This window comes from Heterodontus francisci, chromosome 9, assembly GCF_036365525.1.
Source record: "Heterodontus francisci isolate sHetFra1 chromosome 9, sHetFra1.hap1, whole genome shotgun sequence".
Classification (NCBI taxonomy): Eukaryota; Metazoa; Chordata; class Chondrichthyes; order Heterodontiformes; family Heterodontidae; genus Heterodontus; species Heterodontus francisci.
This window is the reverse complement of record NC_090379.1, coordinates 108,349,278-108,373,372: the sequence shown is the minus strand read 5'-3', so window position 1 is coordinate 108,373,372 and position 24,095 is coordinate 108,349,278. Positions and strand designations below refer to the sequence as shown.

Sequence of the window (24,095 nt, the reverse complement as noted above, 5' to 3'; positions counted from 1 at the left end):
AACATTGAAATGAGTTTGGGAAGTCTGCTAATGGGAATAGGTCTGTCGTACAAAACTATCCTTAATTCAGAGGCCAAAGGGGAAATTAAAAGTGTCCATTGGTGCTCTTCTGAGAGTGGGGTTAAAGAATATTATTTCAAGATCATCTACTTATTACTCACGCAATTCTTGTCCTGGGATTACTTGATGTTCATACATGGTGCAAAAAACGACATTCCCTTCTGACATATTTCATTTTAGCGAGCTTAAATTCATTACCAGGAAGAAGTTATAGTTCTAATCCAGATAAGACCAGCCACTGTAAATAAACAAATGTTGTTATTCTTACCATCTATTTTACAGGCTGAAGAATTGCAGCCAGGATACTCCAAATCCAACTCAGTCTACATTGCAAAGGTACTCTAGCCATCACTATCTTGGGTAAAGTTGCCAGTCGGTAACCCTCGGAGTTTTGGGGTGCCAGCTGACTAAAGCATAAAATTACAGCACTCTCTGGTAAAGCTGGGTAAATACAAATGTGTCCAAAGTAAAGCAAATAAAAGTACCTGACAGAGGGCTGTCAGGAATTACACCGTATTAACAATGATGATAGAAGTTTTGTGGTCCTATTCTGGTTACAGCAGTAGTTTCTCAACAAGGTGTTGATTATCATTAGAGTTTTTATGAAATGTATATACCAGGTCGTCTCTGTTTCATTATTCTACATTTGTGGGAAAGAAGAAAAGCTAACCATGGTGTCCTTACCTGTCTCGTTTTACAGGAGTGCTATTAGCAGAAATGCCTGTGGGAGGTCATCCTGTCCTCTCCTTTCCACTACCTTTCTAAATTTCCATGATGGCTTTTTTCTCCCGCAGGAGCTATAGTTGTTCCTGAGCTCTCTCACTTCAATATCACATCAATATCAAATGCATCTTCAGTCCTTCTGCATTGGAGACATATAGACCAAGTGTCATCACTGTTGTAATATAGGAAACTTGGCAGCCATTAGCACCCAAGCAAGGTCCCACAAACGGCAATGAACTAATAAAGAAAAGAAAGACTTGCATTTATGTCGGACCTGTCATCACTACCAGACATCTCGAAGTGCTTTATAGCCAATTAAGTTCTTTTGAAGTGTAGTTACTGTTGTAATATAGGAAACACTGCAGCCAATTTGTGCACAGCAAGCTCCCACAAACAGCAGTGGGATAATGACCAGATCATCAGTTTCTGTACTGTTGATTGAGGGATACATATTGCCCACGACACTGGGGATTTCTCCCCTGCTCCTCTTCAAAATAGCTCCCTGGGATCTTTTACATACACCTCAGAGGGCAGACAGGGTCTCGATTTAAAGTCTCATCTGAAAGACAGCATCTCTGACAATGCAGCACTCCTTCAGTACTGCACTGGAGGAAGGTCCCAGCTTCAATCTCCATTCTGTACTGAATTATCTCATTGCAGAATTCTCTTGATACATGATCTATCTTTTTGAGATTTGGTAAGGTACTCTGAGCCATGAAAGTTTTTTGATTGTGTATGATATTGGCTTGTACACATGGGACATACCACAATTCTGAATTGCCTGTTACTGCACATGCTCCATCCCATTACTTTTCTTTACACAATTATAAACAGCTCTGCAGTAGCTACTTGAAGGCAAATATTATACTGTAATACAGTGAAACTAATGTCTTTGTTGCCTGAGTTTAATTGTTCTTCAAAAGATAGCCTTGTTGCTATAAGATAGTGGTGGGGGAACTGCACTGGTCTCATCACCCCAGGTCGTGGAGTTGTCACTCCTGATCGCCAAGTGCCAACTTTGGTTCAGTGATAACCCATTCATCCCTGAGTCAGAGGGCACGGGTTCAAGTCCCACCTCAAGAATATGTAACCTGGGCTGATGCTTCAGTGCAATACTGAGGGAGGTGCTGAGGTTGAAATGAAATGTTAAACCAAGGCCCCTCCTGCCCTAACAGGTAGACACAAAAGATCCCATGGTACTATTTGAAGAAGGGCAGAAGAGTTCTCCTAAATCGGGGTGGGGCAAACTACAGCCCTTGGGCCACATCCAGTCTGCAGGAACCTTGGATACAGCCCGCAGCCGTGCCAAGGAATTCAGCAACCACAGGAAGTAGTTTCAAGTCGGTTAGCCATTGATCAGTGGCCGGAGGCGGGTACTTCTCAAGGAGTGCGGCCGCCATGTGAGAGGAGGGGTATGTTTGTGGAGGAACACTGGGAGCAGCATAATGTAAGTAAGCAGTAAGCCCTCAATGATATTTGACAGTCCAGCCAGGTGTGGTTGATGAGAGCAGTCATGCTGATGGATTCAAGTCTGTTGTTTGGACTTTAGGATGCAAAGGTAGACTGGCACAAGTGAAAGATAAGAAAAAGGCAGATATGAAGGAGCTGTTGAGGTCATGGTGTCAATGATTATAAGATCATCTTTATTGACCTCTAGCCCTAGCTCATGGAAAGAGGAGTTTTACTCATTGGGGTGTAGAAGGAAAAGGGGATATCTACCTGGGTAGTTGCCTTGTGCTGCTCTATTAGACCTCCTCATGGTTAACTTAATAGGAATTGGCAGAGGGCATAAGTTCACCAAAATCCATTATAATATGTCCTTCAATACTTCTTGTATGGCTTCCAAGGTCACAGGATAATGATGTGCTTGATTCTGACCTGGCTTTTCAGTGGGTCTTGTGGTTAATTTAGCAAGGCGTTTCTCGAGGAGTGCAGCTGCCATGTGCGGGGGGAGCACACGTCGAGAAGCACTGAGAGCAGCACAATGTAAGTAAACTTTCTGATTTCTGCTGACTTGGTGCAGTTTATGGAGACCAGTGGCCCAAGGGAAGGATATATTGTTGACCTGGAGGTGATTGAGGGCTGGACAGGGTGTGATGGTCTGCATTATATAATAATTTATTCTGATCTAATTAGGGATTACTTAGGGAAGGCAAGGGTTTACAGGCATCCAATTTTTAGGCCTCAAAAATCAAAACCTGTCTCTGCTGGATGATGGAAATTGGGGTCTATTTGTAAGGTAATGTGACTTTTTTTTTCAACTTCAATTTGATGTGCAATCATTTTCTAAAATGTTGTAAACATCATGAATAAGTCAAAAAATCCAATCGGCATGAAAAATTATGCTTAAATTGACATTGTTGGAGGTCTATTTATAAATACTGTAGTATAGCAATATGAAATGTTTGCCAGCATTTTCCAAAATTCAAATGAACCCTTCTCGGCAAACAGATTTTAAGTACCCATAAATTCAAATAGCTGATTAGATCAGAATGTCAAATACTGTTTTGGCTGTCATGTGATTAAATGATGCTCTGGGAACCATCAAAGATTTATTTAACGTTTTGAGATGGGCATCTCTGTAATTAGTTATTTATGCACTTACTTAAATTAGAGTTAAAAAAACATATTCTGTTCCTGCCAGAGGTGCAGCTAAGGTTTAGATTTTTAAAAGAAGGGTGATGAATGTAATAGAAAGTGAAGAGTGTGTGCTTTTAGGATTTTGTGTTTTGAGAAAATTGAAAATTAGGAATGTGTTCCCGAACAGATGTGGAACAGGTTACAGATATATTTGGTAGCACCTCTTTTAAAATATACTGTGAGGCTTATGGCACTCCATACAATTTCCATACCCAGATGTGGCCCTCAGGCCGAAAAGTTTGCCCACCCCTGTCTTAGACTAAAGTACTGACCTCTCTACCTCCTTATTACTGATCAACCAAAAATCTGACCTGGGCTAAAGCTTAAATACGGCAGTCACCCTGGATGGGAAACTAGAAAGTGGGACAGAAACTGTTTCTGCCAGGATTCCACCAAGTTAGCACACTACAATTTATCAGTTGTGGCATAATGGTAGCACTTGCACCTCTGAATTATAATGTAGTGGGTTGAAGTCTCATTCCAGGAATTTGAACACAAAATCCAGACTGACACTCCAATGCAGTCCTGAGGAAATGTTGCATTGTTGGAGGTGCTGTCTTTCAGATGAGCTGTTAGATCAAGACCCCACCTGCCCTAAACAATCCCACGGCAACATTTGAAGAAGGATGGAGGAATTATCCGAGTGTCCTGGCCAACATTTATCCCTCAATAAGCATCACCCAAACAGACTATCTGGTTATTTATCTGTGTGAAAATTGCCTTCTGTGTTTCCTTACATTACAATGGTGATTCCACTTCAAAAGTACTTAATTGGCTGTGAAGCACTTTCGAATGACCTTAAGGTGCAAGTTCTTTTTATTCAGTGACCCCTTCTGGAAAGTGGGTAAGTGTGGATAATGGGCAAATACTGGATCAGGCTAGGCTGGGCTGTCAACAACCCTGTCTAAAAGATGCATGGTAGCCTAAATAATTTCTTGAGCTAGAGAAAAAAGAGAAGGTTCTGAATCAAAGAGAAGTTTTAGTACAGTAATATATTGAAGGTACTATGATTTATCTGCACTTCAAAGAATGCAGTGTTGGTCAGTCGTAGCAGTGAGACTTATTTTATTTGTTCGTGGGATGTGGGCATTACTGGCTAGGGCAGCATTTATTGTCCAGCCACATAACAGCTCATCTCATATATGTATTCCTAAAATGAATTCAGTTAGCCTTGTGTTTGGGCCACAGACCAGTATAGAAAAGCTGGTCTGGAAATTTCAGTGCACTAGTTTCCCACGAAAAGCTAGCCAGCCAAAGCTACAACAGATACAATCATTTTGTTTCCGAAGACTGCGAACCAGTGAGATGGTCCAAATGGTGCCGGAAATGGGAATTGCTGGTGTTCGCAAGGGATAATATAAGGAACGTGTGTACATGACTGAAATCAGTGGAGAAAATAAGCCTGGAGAGCAAGCATAATTAATGGCATTTTTGGCTGCCCTGTTTCTCAACTCGGGTGACACAGAGAAAGCCTAGAATATTCAGTTGCGTATTGTTGGTTTGGAAATGCATAGCGTATTCTCTTCCTTAGATAAAGACCCTTACTGTGAATTGATCATTTCCCCATCACAGTTTATCAAGTAGCTAACTTAATTTTACATGCTATTATTAAAAGTTTCTACTGAGGTAAAAGCAAATTCACTTTTGTCAAAAATAAAAACAGAAAATGCTGGAAATGCACAGCAGGACAGGCAGCATCCAAAAGAGAAAAGATAGGTTATGGCATTTTATGTGTATTCACCCTTCATCTGCTGAAGGTTGCACACCCCAAACCTGTATGTACTGTCTACATATGCTGACTAGCCTGTTGTATATTTCCAACATTTTCTGATTCAATTCCAGCATTCTTTTTCTTTTTTTCATACTACGATGTCTGCCTTATTCGGTCACTTTTCAATGCCCTTAAGATTTGTAGGTATCTAAATAAATACAAGCTGCATTTTAGGCCTCACATTCATCAAGAAGTCCATTTCTCTTGATGTAATTACATTCAGCTGTTCTGGTATTCACAGTGCTACAGAGATCTTGGGAGCTACGCAACTGCTCTACATTGGCTGGAATTAGCATCTGAGTTGCCCATCAAATCTAAAGAGGTAAGAATAATTTGGTGCAGGATTAGCATCCTGTTAGTGTGAAAAACTCTTCATGTTATTGAGTTGAACAGAAGTTACTATTTACAAATGAGCTGTGCCAATACAGGCCCATCTTAATATCATAGTAAATCTTTTCTGGACAGTTTTGCAATGTTGCACTTCATTTTAAAATTCCATAGTAGAAACCAGTTTTGAAACACTTAACATATCTTTCCTTAAATGTTACTTTGCATTGTGCTGAACCACTGTAAAAGAATATTGATCATTCCTCCCACCCTCCCCGCAGGGCAGTGATTTACGTTGTCATTTCTGCTAGAGGTGCACTGGCAGAGGTCTAGAAAAAGGCTCCCCTGTCTAAGGACTGATGCTTATCATTGACCTAAGCAAAGGAAGTTTACATTTAAAATGGGGTTTGAACAAAATTTGGTACTGAGCCATATCGACCAGGAACATTCAGACTTGGTCTGTGCCTGCTTAGCTGATCGCACCTAGAACAAGTGGGAATTAGGTTCGCTATAACCATCATAGGAACAACAACAACTTATATTTATATAGTGCCTTTAATGTAATAAAAACATGAGGAGGCCATTTAGCCCCTCGAGCCTGGCTGATCTGTATCCTAACTCCATCCATCCGCCTTGCCTCATATTCTTAAATACTCTAGAACAAAATCTCAGATTTTAAATTATTAAATAAGCTAGCATATTACTGCCTTTTATGGGAGAGAGTTCTGCACTACTACCACCCTTGGGTGCAGAATTGTTTCCTAACTTCTCTCTAGAACAGCCAGGCTCTGATTTTAAAGTTATGTCTCCTTGTCTTAGACTCCTCCACCAGCACAAAAAGGTTTATCTCTATCTACCCTATCAGTTCCTTAAAAAAAAACTAAAACCACAATTAAATCACTCATTAACCTTCTCTACTCCAGGTAGAGGCAAAATCAGACAGGGTACCTCATCCTGATCAAGATCCAGTGACTTCTGCTGGGAGATTGTGCATGTGTAGACATGGGAAAGGACAAGAACAGCTCAGTTGTGATTTTCCAACCACGCCCACTGCATATTCAAATCACCATCTAAGCTACAGTATCTGGAATCACACATAAATAGTGCCCTGATACTGAAGGGCTGCTAGTATCCACCGTATTATCATCGAATCATAGAATGGTTACAGCACAGAACGTGGCCACTCAGTTTGTCATGGCGGGACTGACGTATGAGGAGAGATTGAGTTGGTTCGGATTATATTTGCTGGAGTTCAGAAGAGTGAGGGGGGATCTCATAGAAACCTATAAAATTCGAACAGGACTTGACAGGGTAGATGCAGGAAGGATGTTCCCGATGGTGGGGGAGTCCAGAACCAGAGGTCAGAGTCTAAGGATAAGTAAACCATTCAGGACTGAGATGAGAAATTTCTTCATCCAGAGAGTGGTGAACCTGTGGAATTCGCTACCAGAAAGCAGTTGAGGCCAAAACATTGTATGTTTTCAAGAAGGAGTTAGATATAGCTCTTGGGTCTAAAGGGATCAAAGGGTATGGGGCGAAAGCGGGAACAGGCTACTGAGTTGGATAATCAGCCATGATCATAATGAATGACGAAGCAGGCTCAAAGGGCCGAATGGCCTACTCCTGCTCCTATTTTCTATGTTTCTATGTCTGAGCTGGCCCTTTGCAAGAGTTAGTCCCAGTCCACTGCCCATTCCCAGTAGCCCTACAATTTGTTTTCTCTTCAGGTAGTTATCCATTTCCTTTTGAAAGTAACAGTTCAATCTGTCTCCACCACACTCTCAGGCAGTGCATTCCAGATCCTAACCACTCACTGTATAAAAATCTTTTTCTTCTGTCTTTTGATTCTTTTGCCATTAACCTTAATTCAGTGGCCTCTGGTTCTCTACCCTTCCTCCAAGGACAACAGCCCCAACTTCTCCAATTTATCCACATAACTGAAGTCCCTCATTCCTGGAACCGTTCTCATATATCTTTCTGCACCCACTCTAAAGCCTTCACATCCTTCCTAAAGTGCAGTGTCCAGAATTGGATATAATACAACAGTTGAGGCCGAACCAATGTTTTATAAAGCTTCAGCAAAACTTCCTTGCTTTTGTACTCTGTGCCTCTGTTTATAAAGCCCAGCATCCCATGTGCCTTTTTAACCACTTTCTCGCCCTGTCCTGCTACCTTCAATGATTTGTGCACAGATACCCCCAGGTCTCTCTGTTCCTCCACCCACTTTAGGATTGTACCCTTTAATTTATATTGCCTCTCCTCATTCTTCCTACCAAAATGTATCACTTCACACTTCTCTGCATTAAATTTCATCTGTCACATGTCTATCCATTCCACCAACCTCTCTATGAACTCTTGAATTCTATCACTCTGCTCCTCACAATTCACAATACTTCCAAGTTTTGTATCATCTGCAAATTTTGAAATTGTGCCCTGTACACCCAAGCCTAGGTCATTAATATATATAAAGAAAAGCAGTGGTCCTAGTACTGACCCAGGGAAACCCCACCTTCCTCCAGTCAGGAAAAAAGCATTCTACACTCCTCTCTGTTTCCTGTCACTCAGTCAACCTTGTATCCGTGCTGCCACTGTCCTTTTTATTCCATAGGCTTCAGCTTTGCTGACAAGTCTGTTATGTGGCACACCTTTTGGGAGTTACGTATACCACATCAACCCTCTCTCTGTTACCTCAGCAAAAAATTAAGTCAATTTAGTTAAATATGATCTACCTGTAACAAATCCGTGCTGGCTTTCCTTAATTAATCCACACTTGTCCAAGTGACTATTAGTTTTGTCCCAGATTATCTTTCTAAGAGCTTTCCCACCACTGAGGTTAAATTGACTGGCCTGTATTTATTTATTTAGAGATACAGCACTGAAACAGGCCCTTCGGCCCACCGAGTCTGTGCCGACCAACAACCACCCATATATACTAACCCTGCAGTAATCCCATATTCCCCATCACCTGCCTACCCTAGGGGCAATTTACAATGGCCAATTTACCTATCACCTGCAAGTCTTTGGCTGTGGGAATAAACCGGAGCACCCGGCGAAAACCCACGCGGTCACAGGGAGAACTTGCAAACTCCGCACAGGCAGTACCCAGAACCGAACCCGGGTCCCTGGAGCTGTGAGGCTGCAGTGCTAACCACTGTGCCACCCCTGTAGTTGCTGAGTTTATTGTTACACTCTTTTTTGAACAAGGGTGTAACATTTGCAGTTCTCCAGTGCTCTGGTACCACCCCTGTATCTAAGGAGAATTGAAAGATTATGGTCAGTGCTTCCTCAATTTCTACCCTTACTTCCATCAGTATTATTGGATCCATCTCATCCAGCCCTGGTGACTTATAAACCTTAAGTACAGCCAACCTCTGTGTCAATTTTTAGCCCATCCAATGCTTCAACTACCTCTTCTTTCACTATAACTTCAGCAGCATCTTCTTCCTTGGTAAAGACATATGCAAAGTATTCATTTGGTACCTCAGCTATGTCCTCTGCCTCCATGCATAGATCCCCTTTTTGGCCCCCATTTTGCCCCACCCCTCCTCTTACTACCTTTTTACAATTTAGATGCCCATAGAAGACTTTTGGATTCCCTTTTATGTTAGCTGCCTGACTTTTCTCATGCTCTCTCTTTGTCTCCCATTTCCTTTTCCACTTCCCCTTTGAACTTTCTATATTTAGCCTGGCTCTTACTTGTGTTATCAACTTGTCATCTGTTATATACACCATTTTTCTGCTTCATCTTGCTCTCTATCTCTTTCATCATCCAGGGAGCTCTGGCTTTGGTTTCCAGCCTTTCCCTCTCGTATTATAATCCTGTAAGGGGGTGATGACTGATATGATATGAGGTGTTCTGTGGTATCAAGTCTCCCAAGTGCCACCCTATCCATGTGAGGAAGCACCTGCCTTGTGCTTTCTTTCTCCTGCCCCTTAGCTACGTGTAAGTTATCCTTAAGGTAGTCAGTCTCCTGCTACTCTAACACATACATTTGCATGTCTCCATATATCACAGTCTTGTTTTTCCTCCTCATCTAGGATACAGATGCGCAGAAGGATATGGAAGAAATGCAAAATGTCTTCAGCCAAAACAACTAAGCACGTCCTGGTAACCAGAAGGAGCTTAGAAGGTTTATGTTTCACTGCAGAATGTCCTTGTGTTATGTAAACAACTTTGAATCCAACCTCTACTGCTATTGTGGTATTTTATTCTGTCGTTGAATAACCACAAAATATCATAAATCATGTCAGCTTGGTGGTCAGACATTGAGAATTTTCTCCAAGTCACAAAGGGACCACTCTTTTCTCAAACCCTTACATTAGAGGGGATAGATATTGGATCCCAAAGAGTTGACAGTTTTATTTTCCTTTGGCAGCTGAGACTTCCTATGCCGTGTGAAGAGACTGGCTTGTCTCCTTTATGTAAAAAAAAAACACTTATTTTTCATGGCTCCTATTCACATTCTTCTAACAAGTGTTCCAAGTGGGCTAATTTTAAGGATGTTTCCTGCAATTTATTTGGTTAAGTGTACATAATATAAACACACAGATATAAGGAAGACATTATCTGTTTTCAAGGATATACTGCGTGCAATTTTCTGAGCCACAGAATTGGTGTTTCAGAAGTCTCTGTGACTTTGAGAATTTGCATTATTACAGTGTTTTTACCTTGTCACCATTTATAGTGCTTGTGCACCTTTGTGACTAACAAAATGACTATTAAGCGGTGTGTGTGGTGTGTGCTCCCTTTGGCTCAGCAGTGAGGTCATGTAAGCATAAATATTGAGAGAGATAGAACCTGCCCAGTTGTCATTTGGCAAAGTGAATGTGTAACAATCATTCATAGCAGAATGACCCAGGTAGGATTCTTGCTCTGTGTTGCAATTAACAAAGCTCAGATCCAGCAGCAGTGACAATGCCACAATTGGCCTTCAAGGCACTGGGCTGAGCAGAGAGGAAATCCGTTAATAACTACACTATTGAGCACTGCTAAAGGGGTGCACGTGTGTGAACAACTGGTGAAGACAGGGTCAGGATCAGGCCACCCTGCCTTTGATCTGCCAGCAGCTCTTACTCTAGTATATTTGTGAAAATTGGCCATTTAGAAGAATATGGAAGGGGCAGTCATGGAACTGCCTGAATCAATGCCTTCAGGAGCGGAAGGGAGACAATTGGCACAGATGGGAGAGAGAGATGTGCATTCTGGCATTTCACAGCAAAAGCCATTACCTTCACTATGTCGTGCTACGATATCTAAATTTAACTTAAGTGTAAGACTGGTTCAGTACCACTGTCCAGTCTTGTTAAAATAACATACTGGTGCAGTACATTGCTACTGACTGATACAATGCCATAATTCTACCATCTGCCCCAGCTCCACCATGGAGAAGCAGATAAATACTCAGTGCCTGTTACCTTAATCTGGGAGAAAGATTTCAGTATATTTGAAATGTGGCATAGTGAAGGATGTTTGTGCAAAACGTCAAGCAAGTTAACATGCGAGTACTAAATACACTTTGCAGCTGTTCAAACCTGCATATGTCACATAATACCTGCAAGTTGGTAAATAACTCAGTGCTGAGTAGCTTAGTAATGCTGTTTTACCCACCAAAGGCACTGTTTTCATTTACAAGCAATGGCAAGAGTCATATTGGCAGTTAAGCTGGTTACACAGACACAGAGCAACTGCTTTGCTCCGCAGGCCGTGTTAGAGTCAGATAAGTACAAAGGTCAGGCTTTCTCGGGCACCTGTTATGTCAGGAATCCATTGATTGTTTTAATTGAAAAGTGATTTACCACCTCAAATTATTTGTAATAAGACTTGGGGTTTTTAAGGACAGGGAGAAATGGTAGGAGCCCTATCGACGAGGGAGTTCCTAACATTTCCACCCCTTAAAAACTTACATACGACACAGGTACCAAGCTTACAACAAGATGCTTCAGCAGCAGGCCCAACGTCAATCTACACTGTCACTAGCAGCATTTATACTGAATGAGAAATTCTACTGCTGCTGTATCGGCAGCAGTAACTGGTCCAGCTGTTACCTGATGGGGAAATAATGGAGAACATGCACATATTGCAATGCTACAAAGGCACTTTAAGTTTTAAAAGAATAATTCATATATATTGTGACCGCAGCCAAAAATGTTCATCGGTTGAGGCAAAGTACATAATCAGAAAATCCAGCCAACGTATTGAATTTCAGCTCTGTTCAATTTATCTCACACATGTGGTCCCAAAACACACAAATATCTTAACATTGATTTACTGCAAATAGCAACTTTATTATAATTTCTCCTCCTAGCATGCAGCAGTCCTAACTCACAGCTACAGCTGTTTATATGATGTTATTAACCATCACATCCCTCCCGGCTCCATGCTCGGCAGCACTGTTAGCCCACCCAGTTTAAAAAGACCACCTGAACTCATTACCATGCGATAATTGTTGCTGGAGAAGCAATGGAAGCCTACAATTCACCTTCCACTTTCTGACAACATTCAAACAAACACTCCTCATTTGGATTACAGCTTCTTGTTAAATATACCCCAGATTTCTAATTTTTGTAGTATTTCTAGTGCGAAGAACAATCAAACAAATATTGTTTAAAAAATACATATTTTGATGTCCAGCTTTGTGGTTGGTTGATTATTCACTGTAGAACACAGTAAACCAGTCAATTACTAGGAGAAAGAATGTTGAACACCCTTCAGCTGCAATTACAGTTCCATGCCTAAATCTACACAGTGACCCACAAATCATGGAAAACAAGTAGCTAAATGAAAGACCCTACATATTTGCGAGTTTTTTTCTTTCTCTCCAGGCCCCAACAACATATTTGCAACCCTCTGACCCCCACCACTATTTGCCTTTTTCTCTCCTGAGAATTCAAAACTTCCCTATTGCTCATTTCCTGGACTACTTCTCGGAAAGGCTATGGCCCTTGCCAGCCACTCACTCTCCACTTTGAGTGTGACCAGCTATCCACATTATCCCTGTTCCGTGTCCTCTCCTCATGCCTCCTTCTGTCAGATAAGCCTCAAATTCAGCACCACATGCTCCTCACCGTGCCTCAACCCTACGCTCATTTGCTCCAAACCCTCTCCTCATCCTGTGAGCAAGGCCGCAGGAGATGTACTAATATGTGTACAATTATATACGTACTACTAGCATCCTACTTATAGCACAACTCTTCAGATTCTTTCCCACTGAAAATAATGGGAAATGAGCTGGGCAGCAAACCTCTATGCAGTTCACTGGGTATCACTTTTACATATATAGTATACTCCTGTGGTTTATATTTTTGTTTTAAACACGAACTTGTCCCTTTTATTATTTTAATGCTCCAGCTAGCTGCTGTTAGGTCTCTGTTGGTGCTTCTAAAGATAGGTCCACTTTAATTAACTAAAAGCTATTGCAGGACAGGAGGGCGAAGCACTGATCCTCCATTTTTAACTCCTTTCCTCTGCCCAGGAGCTCAGGCATAACTGGAAATCCTGCAAGTCTGCGGCATTGTCGTGGACTTTTCCCAAATTCATGTTGCTAAGGAACCATGTCGCCTGTGATCCATGGGCCCGCGGCGCACAATTTTCCAACCATTACCTTTAATGACTGTAAAATTGAGGGTAGTGCCCTCATGGTTTCCTATTAATATGTGGCCCTCGGGCAAGATTCATACCGGCAGCAGAAAATCAGATGATTGTCCTGTGCATGTTCAAACTATTGAACTGCCCCATTGATTTTAAGAGCAGGAGGAAATGTCACTGGATCTCATGGAACATTACCTCGAAGGACAGGAACCTTCCAAGAATAGATCTTGGCTCTGTCGTCTAAACTGCACGTGGGTCAGTTGGGTTAGTGTGTACTATAGATTTTTTTCATAAAGTTTATTGTTCCAGGAATGGAATCTATTCCAACAGAATTGGGACCGATGTGGAAGTGGGGGAGAGTGAAAGGTATTTGTGAAAGGAGACATCAGGATTTAGTTTTTACAGCTTTAATAAAACACAAAATGTTGCCATTTGTCTTGGTGCCTGCTCCTCAGTGACCAGAATGCTGGCCTTGGTTCAGACGGCTTGGCTGTTGTGAGTCAAGCAGGCGCAAAACTCAAAGTCAAACTAACCACAACACGCTCATCTTTTCCCATGTAGAATTTGAAGAAAAACATTTTTCACACATAACTTTTTCTATTCAAACAAGTTTGGCTAATGGGAGTAGGTGCGGAACACGTGGAATCTAGATTGTGTACAGAACTGAATGGGCTGGTGTCACGATGGTACATCAAACTAGAAAGGACCCAGTCAGCAGCTGAGGGATATCACTCCCAAGAAACTGACAGACACATCAGGAGTATCCACATCAAAGGAGAAAGGGAGGAGGTAGTTCATGAAAGGGGATCATATTGTGTTGCAAGTTACTGTGTCATAAGTTAATATCCAACATAAAGACCATGGGGCCTTTATCCATATGATAAGCCAGCTGACAGCTTTGTACGTACCAAAGTGGTTGCTATGTGTCTGTGCAGCAAATAAATTAATATTCTAGATGATAGATGCACTTATCTCTGATATGGTATAAGAGAAACAGCTCTTTGGACAAAGGAGTGTAGATTGATAATGCACTCAAAGTGATAGTTGCTCCAAAGTGTTTCAAACCAACTCTCTGTGGCCGAGCTGTCAGTGTGTGGTTCAGTAAATGCTTCTTCTGTGTAGAAACATATGGAGTTCTCTCTCTTTGTAATGGATTGTGAATCTGATAACAGTCAGCTGTGAGTCACCAGTGGTGTGACAAGGGGTTACGATTGTTTGACAAACTGAAGCGCAGCGAAATGTTGCCATGGTGTCTCAGAGGTTAATGCAACAGGGATTCTCTTTCAAAGTCCCCCACAGGGTGAATTCATACTCTCAGCTGAGCTAATGGAGAAAGGGACCAAGCAGAAACCAGGGTAGGAAAATTCAGAGCAAGTCCACACGTAACATCATCTCACTCTCCAATGTAAGTGCGCCTAAGACTAGAGAGTTCTGTGTGGTGAGGAGAGAATTCAACAAGTTCAGAGAAGTTAATTTGTCAACTGGAGAAAATAAATAAAAGTGAAAATTCTAATAGATAAAATTTTAAGGAAAGACTAGTCACAGTCGATTAAATTAGTGAGAAGGCTGTCTTAATGAGTGTCTAATCTTTATCTGTTATCTAACAAGAAGCTGCTATTCAATGCTAGACACATGAGGTGGTAGTAAGCAGCTCAGTTATTAGTCAAAGTATGGGGGAAAATAATGCATTGCTGCTACCAGGACTGCAGGGCAGATTCTGACTGAGTTAGAAGGGCATGAATCTTACACATTTCCTGGTGTCATTGTAATGCTGCTGCATTACGACACAGAGGGGTTCTAAAACTCGAATTAACTGACAAAAAACAGAACTAATCATACACATAAGAGACAGTGGATAACACTACTTATTCAGTGGCATCGATGTTGTGATGGAATCTGCTGAACTGTTATATTCGATATGTTTGCATCAAGCAGTCTCTTGTTTTTGTTTTGCAGCAATTAAAATTAGCACCAACAATTTGAATTTCCAGTTTTAAATTGTCGGAAATCTGTATTAACAATTGAAGCTGTAGACATTCTACTTTGTAATACATTGAGAGCTGTCACAGGGATTTTTATATAGCGATTGTGGGGGGGAGGTGTGGGGGGGAGGTGAAATTTCCACACATTGTGCAGTACACATCCCAGCAGTACAGTTATAGACTGTCCTTCCAAACATGTGTTGTGTCTGGACAAGAGCAACACAAGGGCTGAACGTCTGGTGGGTATTGGCTGAAGTACAATATGTTGGTATTGTTCAGTTTGTAACGCACTTTTTTTAAAGCACTGCTATATAACCAATCACTCTGTTTATAGAGTTTTCTGAATGAAGATCATCCTGTGCAGAGTGTAGATCATTGTGAGACTCTGTCCCTAAATACTAATTGACCTGAGAGATTCCGGCATTCATTGAGAAATAAAGTATATCTGAAAGCAGTGGTGAGCACATCGCCTCCTATTTAACACTACTGAATTACTTCACCTCTTTCAAGCACAGAATCTCTACATTTCTGTTTCTTTTAATTAAACATTTAGTTCTTTGATGATGGAAAGCAACAGGTTCATTATTAATATTCTCAGCCAGTCTCCAGATCATGTTCAAATTGAGATTGCATCTCACTGAAGTTCAAACACAACATTTTTATTTGCAGATGAGGCTGGAACTTTCCCCTCAACCGAATAAAATCTTGAGAAAATTTTTCTTTTTAAAAAGGCTTGAAGTTTTTTTGTACATTCCACCGTAAACAAGAATGTTTTTTGTGACTATTTTATATTTAGCCAAGTTGTTTGGACCTTTTTTAAATTATATTTAAAAGTAATGTTATGCTTTTTGTGTGTGTGTCTTTTTGCATGATGTCATCACTCCCTGATGCTACTACATTGAGAATATTCTCGGTCAGGTGGAGAAAACTTTTTATATCATATGTGTTGAGGAAGCAGGAAGAGAATTTCCTCACCAACTGGCACCTAAATACCCCAATATCTACTCGGGAAATTTCATGGCATCATGGCTTCTGCCTGCTCCCTATTCTTTTTAATAAACAAGAATAATTACATCCCTTAATACCAAATGCCTAATTTTTCTAAACAGATTTTCTCTTGTATTATACATCTTAACCATTCAACCCTTTAGTTTCCTAAACACCTAAAAATGTGTTTAATGGGCTCCTCGATTAGTGAGCAAGGGGCTGTCATAGCTTGTTTAATAAATACTGCAAGCACAACTCTCGCCTGTATAATACCCTGAGAGAGTATCCTGCTTGTCTCACCCTCAATGGAAATAACTTCTGCCTCTCGCACACAGTAACACCAATTAACATGTATCGGTAAAAAACAGAATCTTTTGTACCAAAATGTATATGATTTTAACTTTACTGGTGTGGTAGATCTCGTTTTATTACAGTCTGGTCATTTAACCAGATATCCCAAATATATTCAGTGACTTATTCACGTAAGTCTGTGTGGATTAGTTACTTTATCAACAGGTACCACAACATCTTCTGAGACACTTAATTTGCCTTTGTTTTGCCTAATCCACAGTTATATACAAACTTTGTTATTTACTGGCAGTACTCTGTGGAATATCATTCAATAAACTTGATATAGTCAGTCAGTATGAACATTGTGTTGCATCACCAAGTTGGAGCTTTAGGAATTCACCTATGCCTATTTTCAGGCCCAGACAGCATCCTAACCAAGAGGCCCGCTGCCTGCCGAAATTGGGCCTTGGTTCTCTTGGTTTTTCAGCCTGAGCTGCCAGCACTTATCATGGGTTTGTGGAGGTCGAATTTTGGCTGGTTTTCCTTATTAGTAGCTGCCCAAAGATAAGTCCCAGGAGGGGACTGAACTGGCAATGCTGGTAGTGGGAGGGCTAATGGTGACAGCTATGGAGTTGGGAGACCACCTGCCCCCTCCTGGCTCCATAATAAGGAAATCTCATAACCTTAATTTGTCATTGACAACCACGTAAGAATCCTGAATGGGACAAACATGACATCTGTCTGGCTCATCACAATGGAATTTCTGTTAGGGATCCTAAAACAAGAGTTAGGCCTGTCATTTACATATTTAATGGGCATAATGTCTGTTTTAGGTGTCGGTATGGATTCCTGAAAAATGGCCCTACCTGATTTTAGGCCAGACATTTTTCAGGCATTCTTACAGCGCAAGACATTGATCCTCAAAATTGATTCTCATTGCATCCATTTTATACCCTTAAAGCAGTTGCAACAAAGTCCAATTTATGCCCTGGAGCCTTCTGACCACTAGTCGTGGAAAACTGCCAAGAACCAAAACAGAACTACCGAGAAACAAGCTATTAAATTCTGACCATCACCTGCAGTTAAGGCACAGTGTGCAGACCACAAGAGTCCCAGGCTCCATCCCTGGGCTGTGCTGAGTTAGTTGGTCTCAGCCAAAGTGGCAATAAGGATATTAGTTAGTCGCAGTCATCCTGAAGACAATTGAGCATTAGGATCTCTGCTGCTGACCACCATTCAGTAGCCCCTGCTGGAAGTAGTGTACTGGTATGTTAGTGGACTAGTAATCAAAGATGCATGAGCTCAAATCTCATCACAGCAGTTTGGGAATTTAACCTGCAAAGCTGGGGAAAGTGACCATGAAGCTGTCAGATTGTTTTAAAATCAAACTGGTTCACTAAAGTGACTCTTATCACAGTCACAAATGACATCCTATGTGACTGTAAAAGTAGTAAACTATCCCTCATCCTTCTCAACCTTTGGCACAGTTGACCATATGATTCTCCTCCAGTGTCTCTCCTCCATCGTCAGGCTGTGTGGGAATATGCTTACCTGGTTCCATTCTCATCTATCCAGTCGTAGCCAGAGAATCACCTGTAATGGCTTCTCTTACTACTCCCATACCATTACCTCTGGTATCTCTCAAGGATCTGTTCTTGGCCCCCTCTGATTTCTCATCGACATGCAGTCCCTTGGCAACATGGTGAGGGGTGTGGGTGGTTCCCACTGTTTAACTCCCACCTGACCATAGCAAGTGTTTTTTATCAGGGTTTAACCGCTTTGTGTTTTATTTGTCAGATGAACAGACAGTGACAGATTTTCTTGTGGGTTTAAAATAGAAGAATAATTACTATTAGGCCTTATCCTGAAATTCTTGCAACTGCATCCACTCACGCGAGCGCGTGTGTGCACGCACGCATACACAAGAGTCAGATAGAGAGGAAAAGGGGTAAGTGGCTTTCAAGTGAGGTAGGGTTTCAGGGTTCACGGTAAACCTGTCGAATTTTCTCAGTTGCAGGCCTGAGGTGTTTGTAGGTTTCTCTCTTGGTGGAAAGTTCAGTTTGAAGACAGAGTGTCCCTTCTAATTCAATGTTGCATAAGTTAAAAATGTAGAATTTACAGCAGGGTGCCTCCCTTCTGGCTTGCTGTCTTTCTCCCAGCACTTAGCTGGACAAGCTGTTTGGTGATGCTTCTTTCTGGCTCTCCCTCTCTCTCTCTCTCTTGGGCTGCCTTTTTAAGGTAAATGTTTGTCACATCAGATTCTGGTAGGAGACGCTTTGCTCTGTCCCCCATGGTGACATGTTGTCATGCTTATGAGAATGGCCCAGGATGAGAATAATCTGGTTATGATGATACTACTTCATACGTTCTCTGTTTCAGTAGAACCCATTCAATTCAGGAATGTTTCAGGATGGGTGTAATTGACACCTCTCAACCGAGTTAAGCATCCTTTGTTCCAAACAGACAGTGTGACAATGTTCAAAAACACGTGGCCATCTTTTGCAGCATTGTCCATTACTTTAAAAAGACAAAATCGATTTTTATTACCTCTTCAGTTTGAGTTTGTATTTTTTCATCGTCGCACTTCTCATAAGCATGACAACATGGACACTAACAACACCCAGCTTTACCTTTACCAACACCTCTCTCACCACCTCCATTGTTTCTTAAGTGTCAGAGTGCTTGTCTGACATCCAGTACTGGATGACAGGAAATTTCCTCCAACGTAATATTGGGAAGATCAAAGTCATTGACTTCGGTCCCTGTCATAAACTCCGTTCCACAACTATTGACACCATCCCTTTCCCTGGTAACTGCTTGAAGATGAAACAGACTGTTTGAAACCTTGGTGTCGTATTTGACCCCTGAGATAAGCTTCAATCACATATCTGCGCCATCACTAAGACCGCCTACTACCACCTCAGTAATATCACCCAACTCCACCCCTGCCTCAGCTCATCTCTACTGAAACCCTTGTCCATGCCTTTGTTACCTCTGGACTTGACTAGTCGAATGCGCTCCTGGCCAATCTCCCATCTTTCACCCTCCATAATTTTGAGCTCATCCAAAGCTCTGCTTCCCCGTCCTAATTTGCACCAGGTCCCTGTGCTGCTCACGTACACTGGCTGCCAATTAAGCAGCACCTCAATTTTAAAATGTCATCCTTTTTAAATCCCTCCATAACCTTGCCCCTCCCTATCTCTGTAATCTCCTCCAGCCCCACAACTGTCTGAGATATCTGTGCTCCTCTAATTCTGGTCTTTTGCGCATGCCAATTTTAATTGCTGCATCATTGGCCGCCATGCCTTCAGCTGCCAAGGTCCTAAGCTCTGGAATTCCCTCCCTAAACCTCTCTGCCTCTATCTCGCTTTCCTCCTTTAATGACCTAGACTTGGGTGTACAGGGCATAATTTCACAATTTGCAGATGACACAAAACTTGGAAGTATTGTGAACTGTGAGGAGGATAGTTAGAATTAGAATTAGAATATTACAGCGCAGTACAGGCCCTTCGGCCCTCGATGTTGCGCCGACCTGTGAAACCAGCTGACCTACACTCAGGTGGGGAACCTTATCAAATGCCTTACTGAAATCCATATACACCACATCCACTGCTTTACCCTCATCCACCTGTTTGGTCACCTTCTTGAAAAACTCAATAAGGTTTGTGAGGCACGACCTACCCTTCACAAAACCGTGCTGACTATCGCTAATGAACTTATTCTTTTCAAGATGATTATAAATCCTGTCTCTTATAACCTTTTCCAACATTTTACCCACAACCGAAGTAAGGCTCACAGGTCTATAATTACCAGGGCTGTCTCTACTCCCCTTCTTGAACAAGGGGACAACATTTGCTATCCTCCAGTCTTCCGGCACTATTCCTGTCGACAATGACGACATAAAGATCAAGGACAGAGGCTCTGCAATCTCCTCCCTTGCTTCCCAGAGAATCCTAGGATAAATCCCATCTGGCCCAGGGGACTTATCTATTTTCACACTTTCCAAAATTGCTAACACCTCCTCCTTGTGAACCTCAATCCCATCTAGCCTAGTAGCCTGAATCTCAGTATTCTCCTCGACAACATTTTCTTTCTCCACTGTAAATACTGACGAAAAATATTCATTTAACGCTTCCCCTATCTCCTCTGATTCCACACACAACTTCCCACTACTATCCTTGATTGGCCCTAATCTAACTCTAGTCATTCTTTTATTCCTGATATACCTATAGAAAGCCTTAGGGTTTTCCTTGATCCTATCCGCCAATGACTTCTCGTGTCCTCTCCTTGCTCTTCTTAGCTCTCCCTTTAGATCCTTCCTGGCTAGCTTGTAACTCTCAAGCGCCCTAACTGAGCCTTCACGTCTCATCCTAACATAAGCCTTCTTCTTCCTCTTGACAAGCGCTTCAACTTCTTTAGTAAACCACGGCTCCCTCGCTCGACAACTTCCTCCCTGCCTGACAGGTACATACTTATCAAGGACACGCATTAGCTGCTCCTTGAATAAGCTCCACATTTCTATTGTGCCCATCCCCTGCAGTTTCCTTCCCCATCCTACACATCCTAAATCTTGCCTAATCGCGTCATAATTTCCTTTCCCCCAGCTATAATTCTTGCCCTGCGGTATATACCTGTCCCTGCCCATCGCTAAGGTAAACCTAACCGAATTGTGATCACTATCGCCAAAGTGCTCACCTACATCTAAATTGAACACCTGGCCGGGTTCATTACCCAGTACCAAATCCAATGTGGCATCGCCCCTGGTTGGCCTGTCCACATACTGTGTCAGAAAACCCTCCTGCACACACTGGACAAAAACAGACCCATCTAAAGTACTCGAACTATAGTATTTCCAGTCAATATTTGGAAAGTTAAAGTCCCCCATAACCACTACCCTGTTACTCTCGCTCCTGTCGAGAATCATCTTCGCTATCCTTTCCTCTATTTTATAAAGCTCCTGTGAATCACCTTGGAACATTTACCATATGAAAGGTGCTACATAAATGCAAATTCTTCTTGTTAGATAAGGAAACCTGCCATATACGTAAATGTGGTTGAACAAAGAACAGTACAGCACAGGAACAGGCCATTCGGCCCTCCAAGCCTGCGACGATCTTGATGCCTGCCTAAACTAAAACCTTCTGCACTTCCGGGGACCGTATCCCTCTATTCCCATCCTATTCATGTATTTGTCAAGATGCCTCTTAAACGTCTCTATGGTACCTGCTTCCACCACCTCCCCCGGCAGCAAGTTCCAGGCACTCACCACCCTCTGTGTAAAGAACTTGCCTCGCACATCCCCTCTAAACTTTGCCCCTCTCACCTAAAACCTATGTCCCCTAGTAACTGACTCTTCCACCCTGGGAAAAAGCTTCTGACTATCCACTCTGTCCATGCCACTCATAACTTTGTAAACCTCTATCATGTCACCCCTCCACCTCTGTCGTTCCAGTGAAAACAATCCGAGTTTATCCAACCTCTCCTCATAGCTAATGCCCTCCAGACCAGGCAACATCCTGGTAAACCTCTTCTGTACCCTCTCCAAAGCCTCCACATCCTTCCGGTAGTGTGGCGACCAGAATTGCATGCAATATTCTAAGTGTGGCCTAACTAAAGTTCTGTACAGCTGCAGCATGACTTGCCAATTTTTATACTCTATGCCCCGACCGATGAAGGCAAGCATGCCGTATGCCTTCTTGACTACCTTATCCACCTGCATTGCCATTTTCGGTGACCTGTGGACCTGTATGCCCAGATCTCTCTGCCTGTCAATACTCCTAAGGGTTCTTCCATTTACTGTATACTTCCCACCTGCATTAGATCTTCCAAAATGCATTACTTCACATTTGTCCGGATTAAACTCCATCTGCCATTTCTCTGCCCAAGTCTCCAACCGATCTATATCCTGCTGTATCCTCTGACAATCCCCATCACTATCCGCAACTCCACCAACCTTTGTGTCGTCCGCAAACTTACTAATCAGACCAGCTACAGTTTCCTCCAAATCATTTATATATACTACAAAGAGCAAAGGTCCCAGCACTGATCCCTGCGGAACACCACTAGTCACATCCTTCCATTCAGAAAAGCACCCTTCCACTGCTACCCTCTGTCTTCTATGACAGAGCTAGTTCTGTATCCATCTTGCCAGCTCACCTCTGATCCCGTGTGACTTCACCTTTTGTACCAGTCTGCCATGAGGGACCTTGTCAAAGGCTTTACTGAAGTCCATACAGACAACATCCACCGCCCTTCCTTCATCAATCATCTTTGTCACTTCCTCAAAAAACTCAATCAAATTAGTGAGACACGACCTCCCCTTCACAAAACCATGCTGCCTCTCGCTAATAAGTTTGTTTGTTTCCAAATGGGAGTAAATCCTGTCCCGAAGAATCCTCTCTAATAATTTCCCTACCACTGATGTAAGGCTCACTGGCCTATAATTTGAGTCTTAGCTGTCTTCTGAAGTACCTCAGAAAGCCACCTAGTTGTATCAAACCATTGCTTACAACGACCGGGGTAGGCATTAAATGTTATCCCTGCCAGTGGCACCTTCAACCCAAGAATGAATTTTTTTCAAAAGTACATCAATGTGGAGAATGGATGAAAGAGGATCAACTGTCAGTTCAGACATATGATATTGACATCTATGGAACATGAGTCAAATCCTTCTAGATAAAAGGATGGCAAGGCAGAAACGGTTGAAGGCACTGGATACTACAAAGGCTAGGGGCCAACACCTGGCAAAAGTACTGAAGACTTGTGGTCGAGAAGTAGCCATGTCCCTACCCAAGCTGTTCCAGTACAGCTACAACACTGGCATCTACCCAACTGTGTGGAAAATTGCCCAGGTATGTCTGTCGACAAAAAGCAGGACAAATCCAATTTGGTCAATTACCACCGCATCAATCTACTCTCAATCACTAGTAAAGTGATGGAAGGTGTCATCGACGGTGCTTTCAAGCAACATTTACTCAGCAATAACGTGCTCACCAATGCTCAGTTTGGGTTCCACCAGGGCCATCCGACTCCAGGCCTCATTACAGACTTGGTCCAAACATGGACAAAAGAGCTAAATTCTAGAGCTGAGTTGAGAGTGACTGCCCTTGGCATCAAGGCAGCATTTGACTGAGTATGGCATCAAGGAGCCCTAGCAAAACTGAAGTCACTGGTAAACGGGGGAAAATTATTCGCTGGTTGGTGTCATACCTAGCACAAAGGAAGATGGTTGTGGTTGTTGGAGGTCAATCATCTCAGTCCCAGGACATCGCTGCAGTCATCAGGGTAGTGCCCTGGCTAGGCCATGTTCAGCTGCTTCATCAACGACCTTCCCTCCATCATCAGATCAGAAGTGGGGATGTTCACTGATGATTGCACAGTGCTCAGTACCATTTGGGACTCCTCAGATACTGAAGCCGTCCGTGCCAGCATGCAGCAAGATCTGAACATTCAGACTTGGGCTGATAAGTGGCAAATAACATTTGCGCCACACAAATGCTAGGCAATGACCATCTGCAATAAGAGAGAATCTAACCATCAGCCTTGACGTTCAACAGCATTACCATCGCTAGATCCCCCACCATCAACATCCTCAGCATTACCATTGACTAGAAACTTAACTGGCCCAGTCATATAAATACTGTAGCTACAAGAGCAGGTCAGAAGCTCACCTCCTGACTCCCCAAACCCTGTCCGCCATCTACAAGGCGTAAGTCAGGACTGTGAA

At 42.4% G+C, this 24,095-nt stretch overlaps 1 protein-coding gene across 2 annotated transcripts in view; it reads left to right on the top strand.

Annotated features, from left to right (window-relative positions):
• The window catches only part of LOC137373966 (regulator of microtubule dynamics protein 3-like), a 338,872-nt gene extending 322,189 nt beyond the window's left edge, over window positions 1-16,683 (top strand). For both annotated transcript variants that reach the window (XM_068039654.1, XM_068039652.1), the window contains 3 exons: window positions 343-396; window positions 5,436-5,516; window positions 9,560-16,683. In XM_068039654.1, coding sequence (XP_067895755.1) covers window positions 343-396; window positions 5,436-5,516; window positions 9,560-9,619 — 195 coding nt within the window. In that variant the 3' untranslated portion in view covers window positions 9,620-16,683. The remainder of the gene's footprint in view (window positions 1-342; window positions 397-5,435; window positions 5,517-9,559) is intronic.
• The last annotated feature ends 7,412 nt before the right edge of the window (window positions 16,684-24,095 follow it).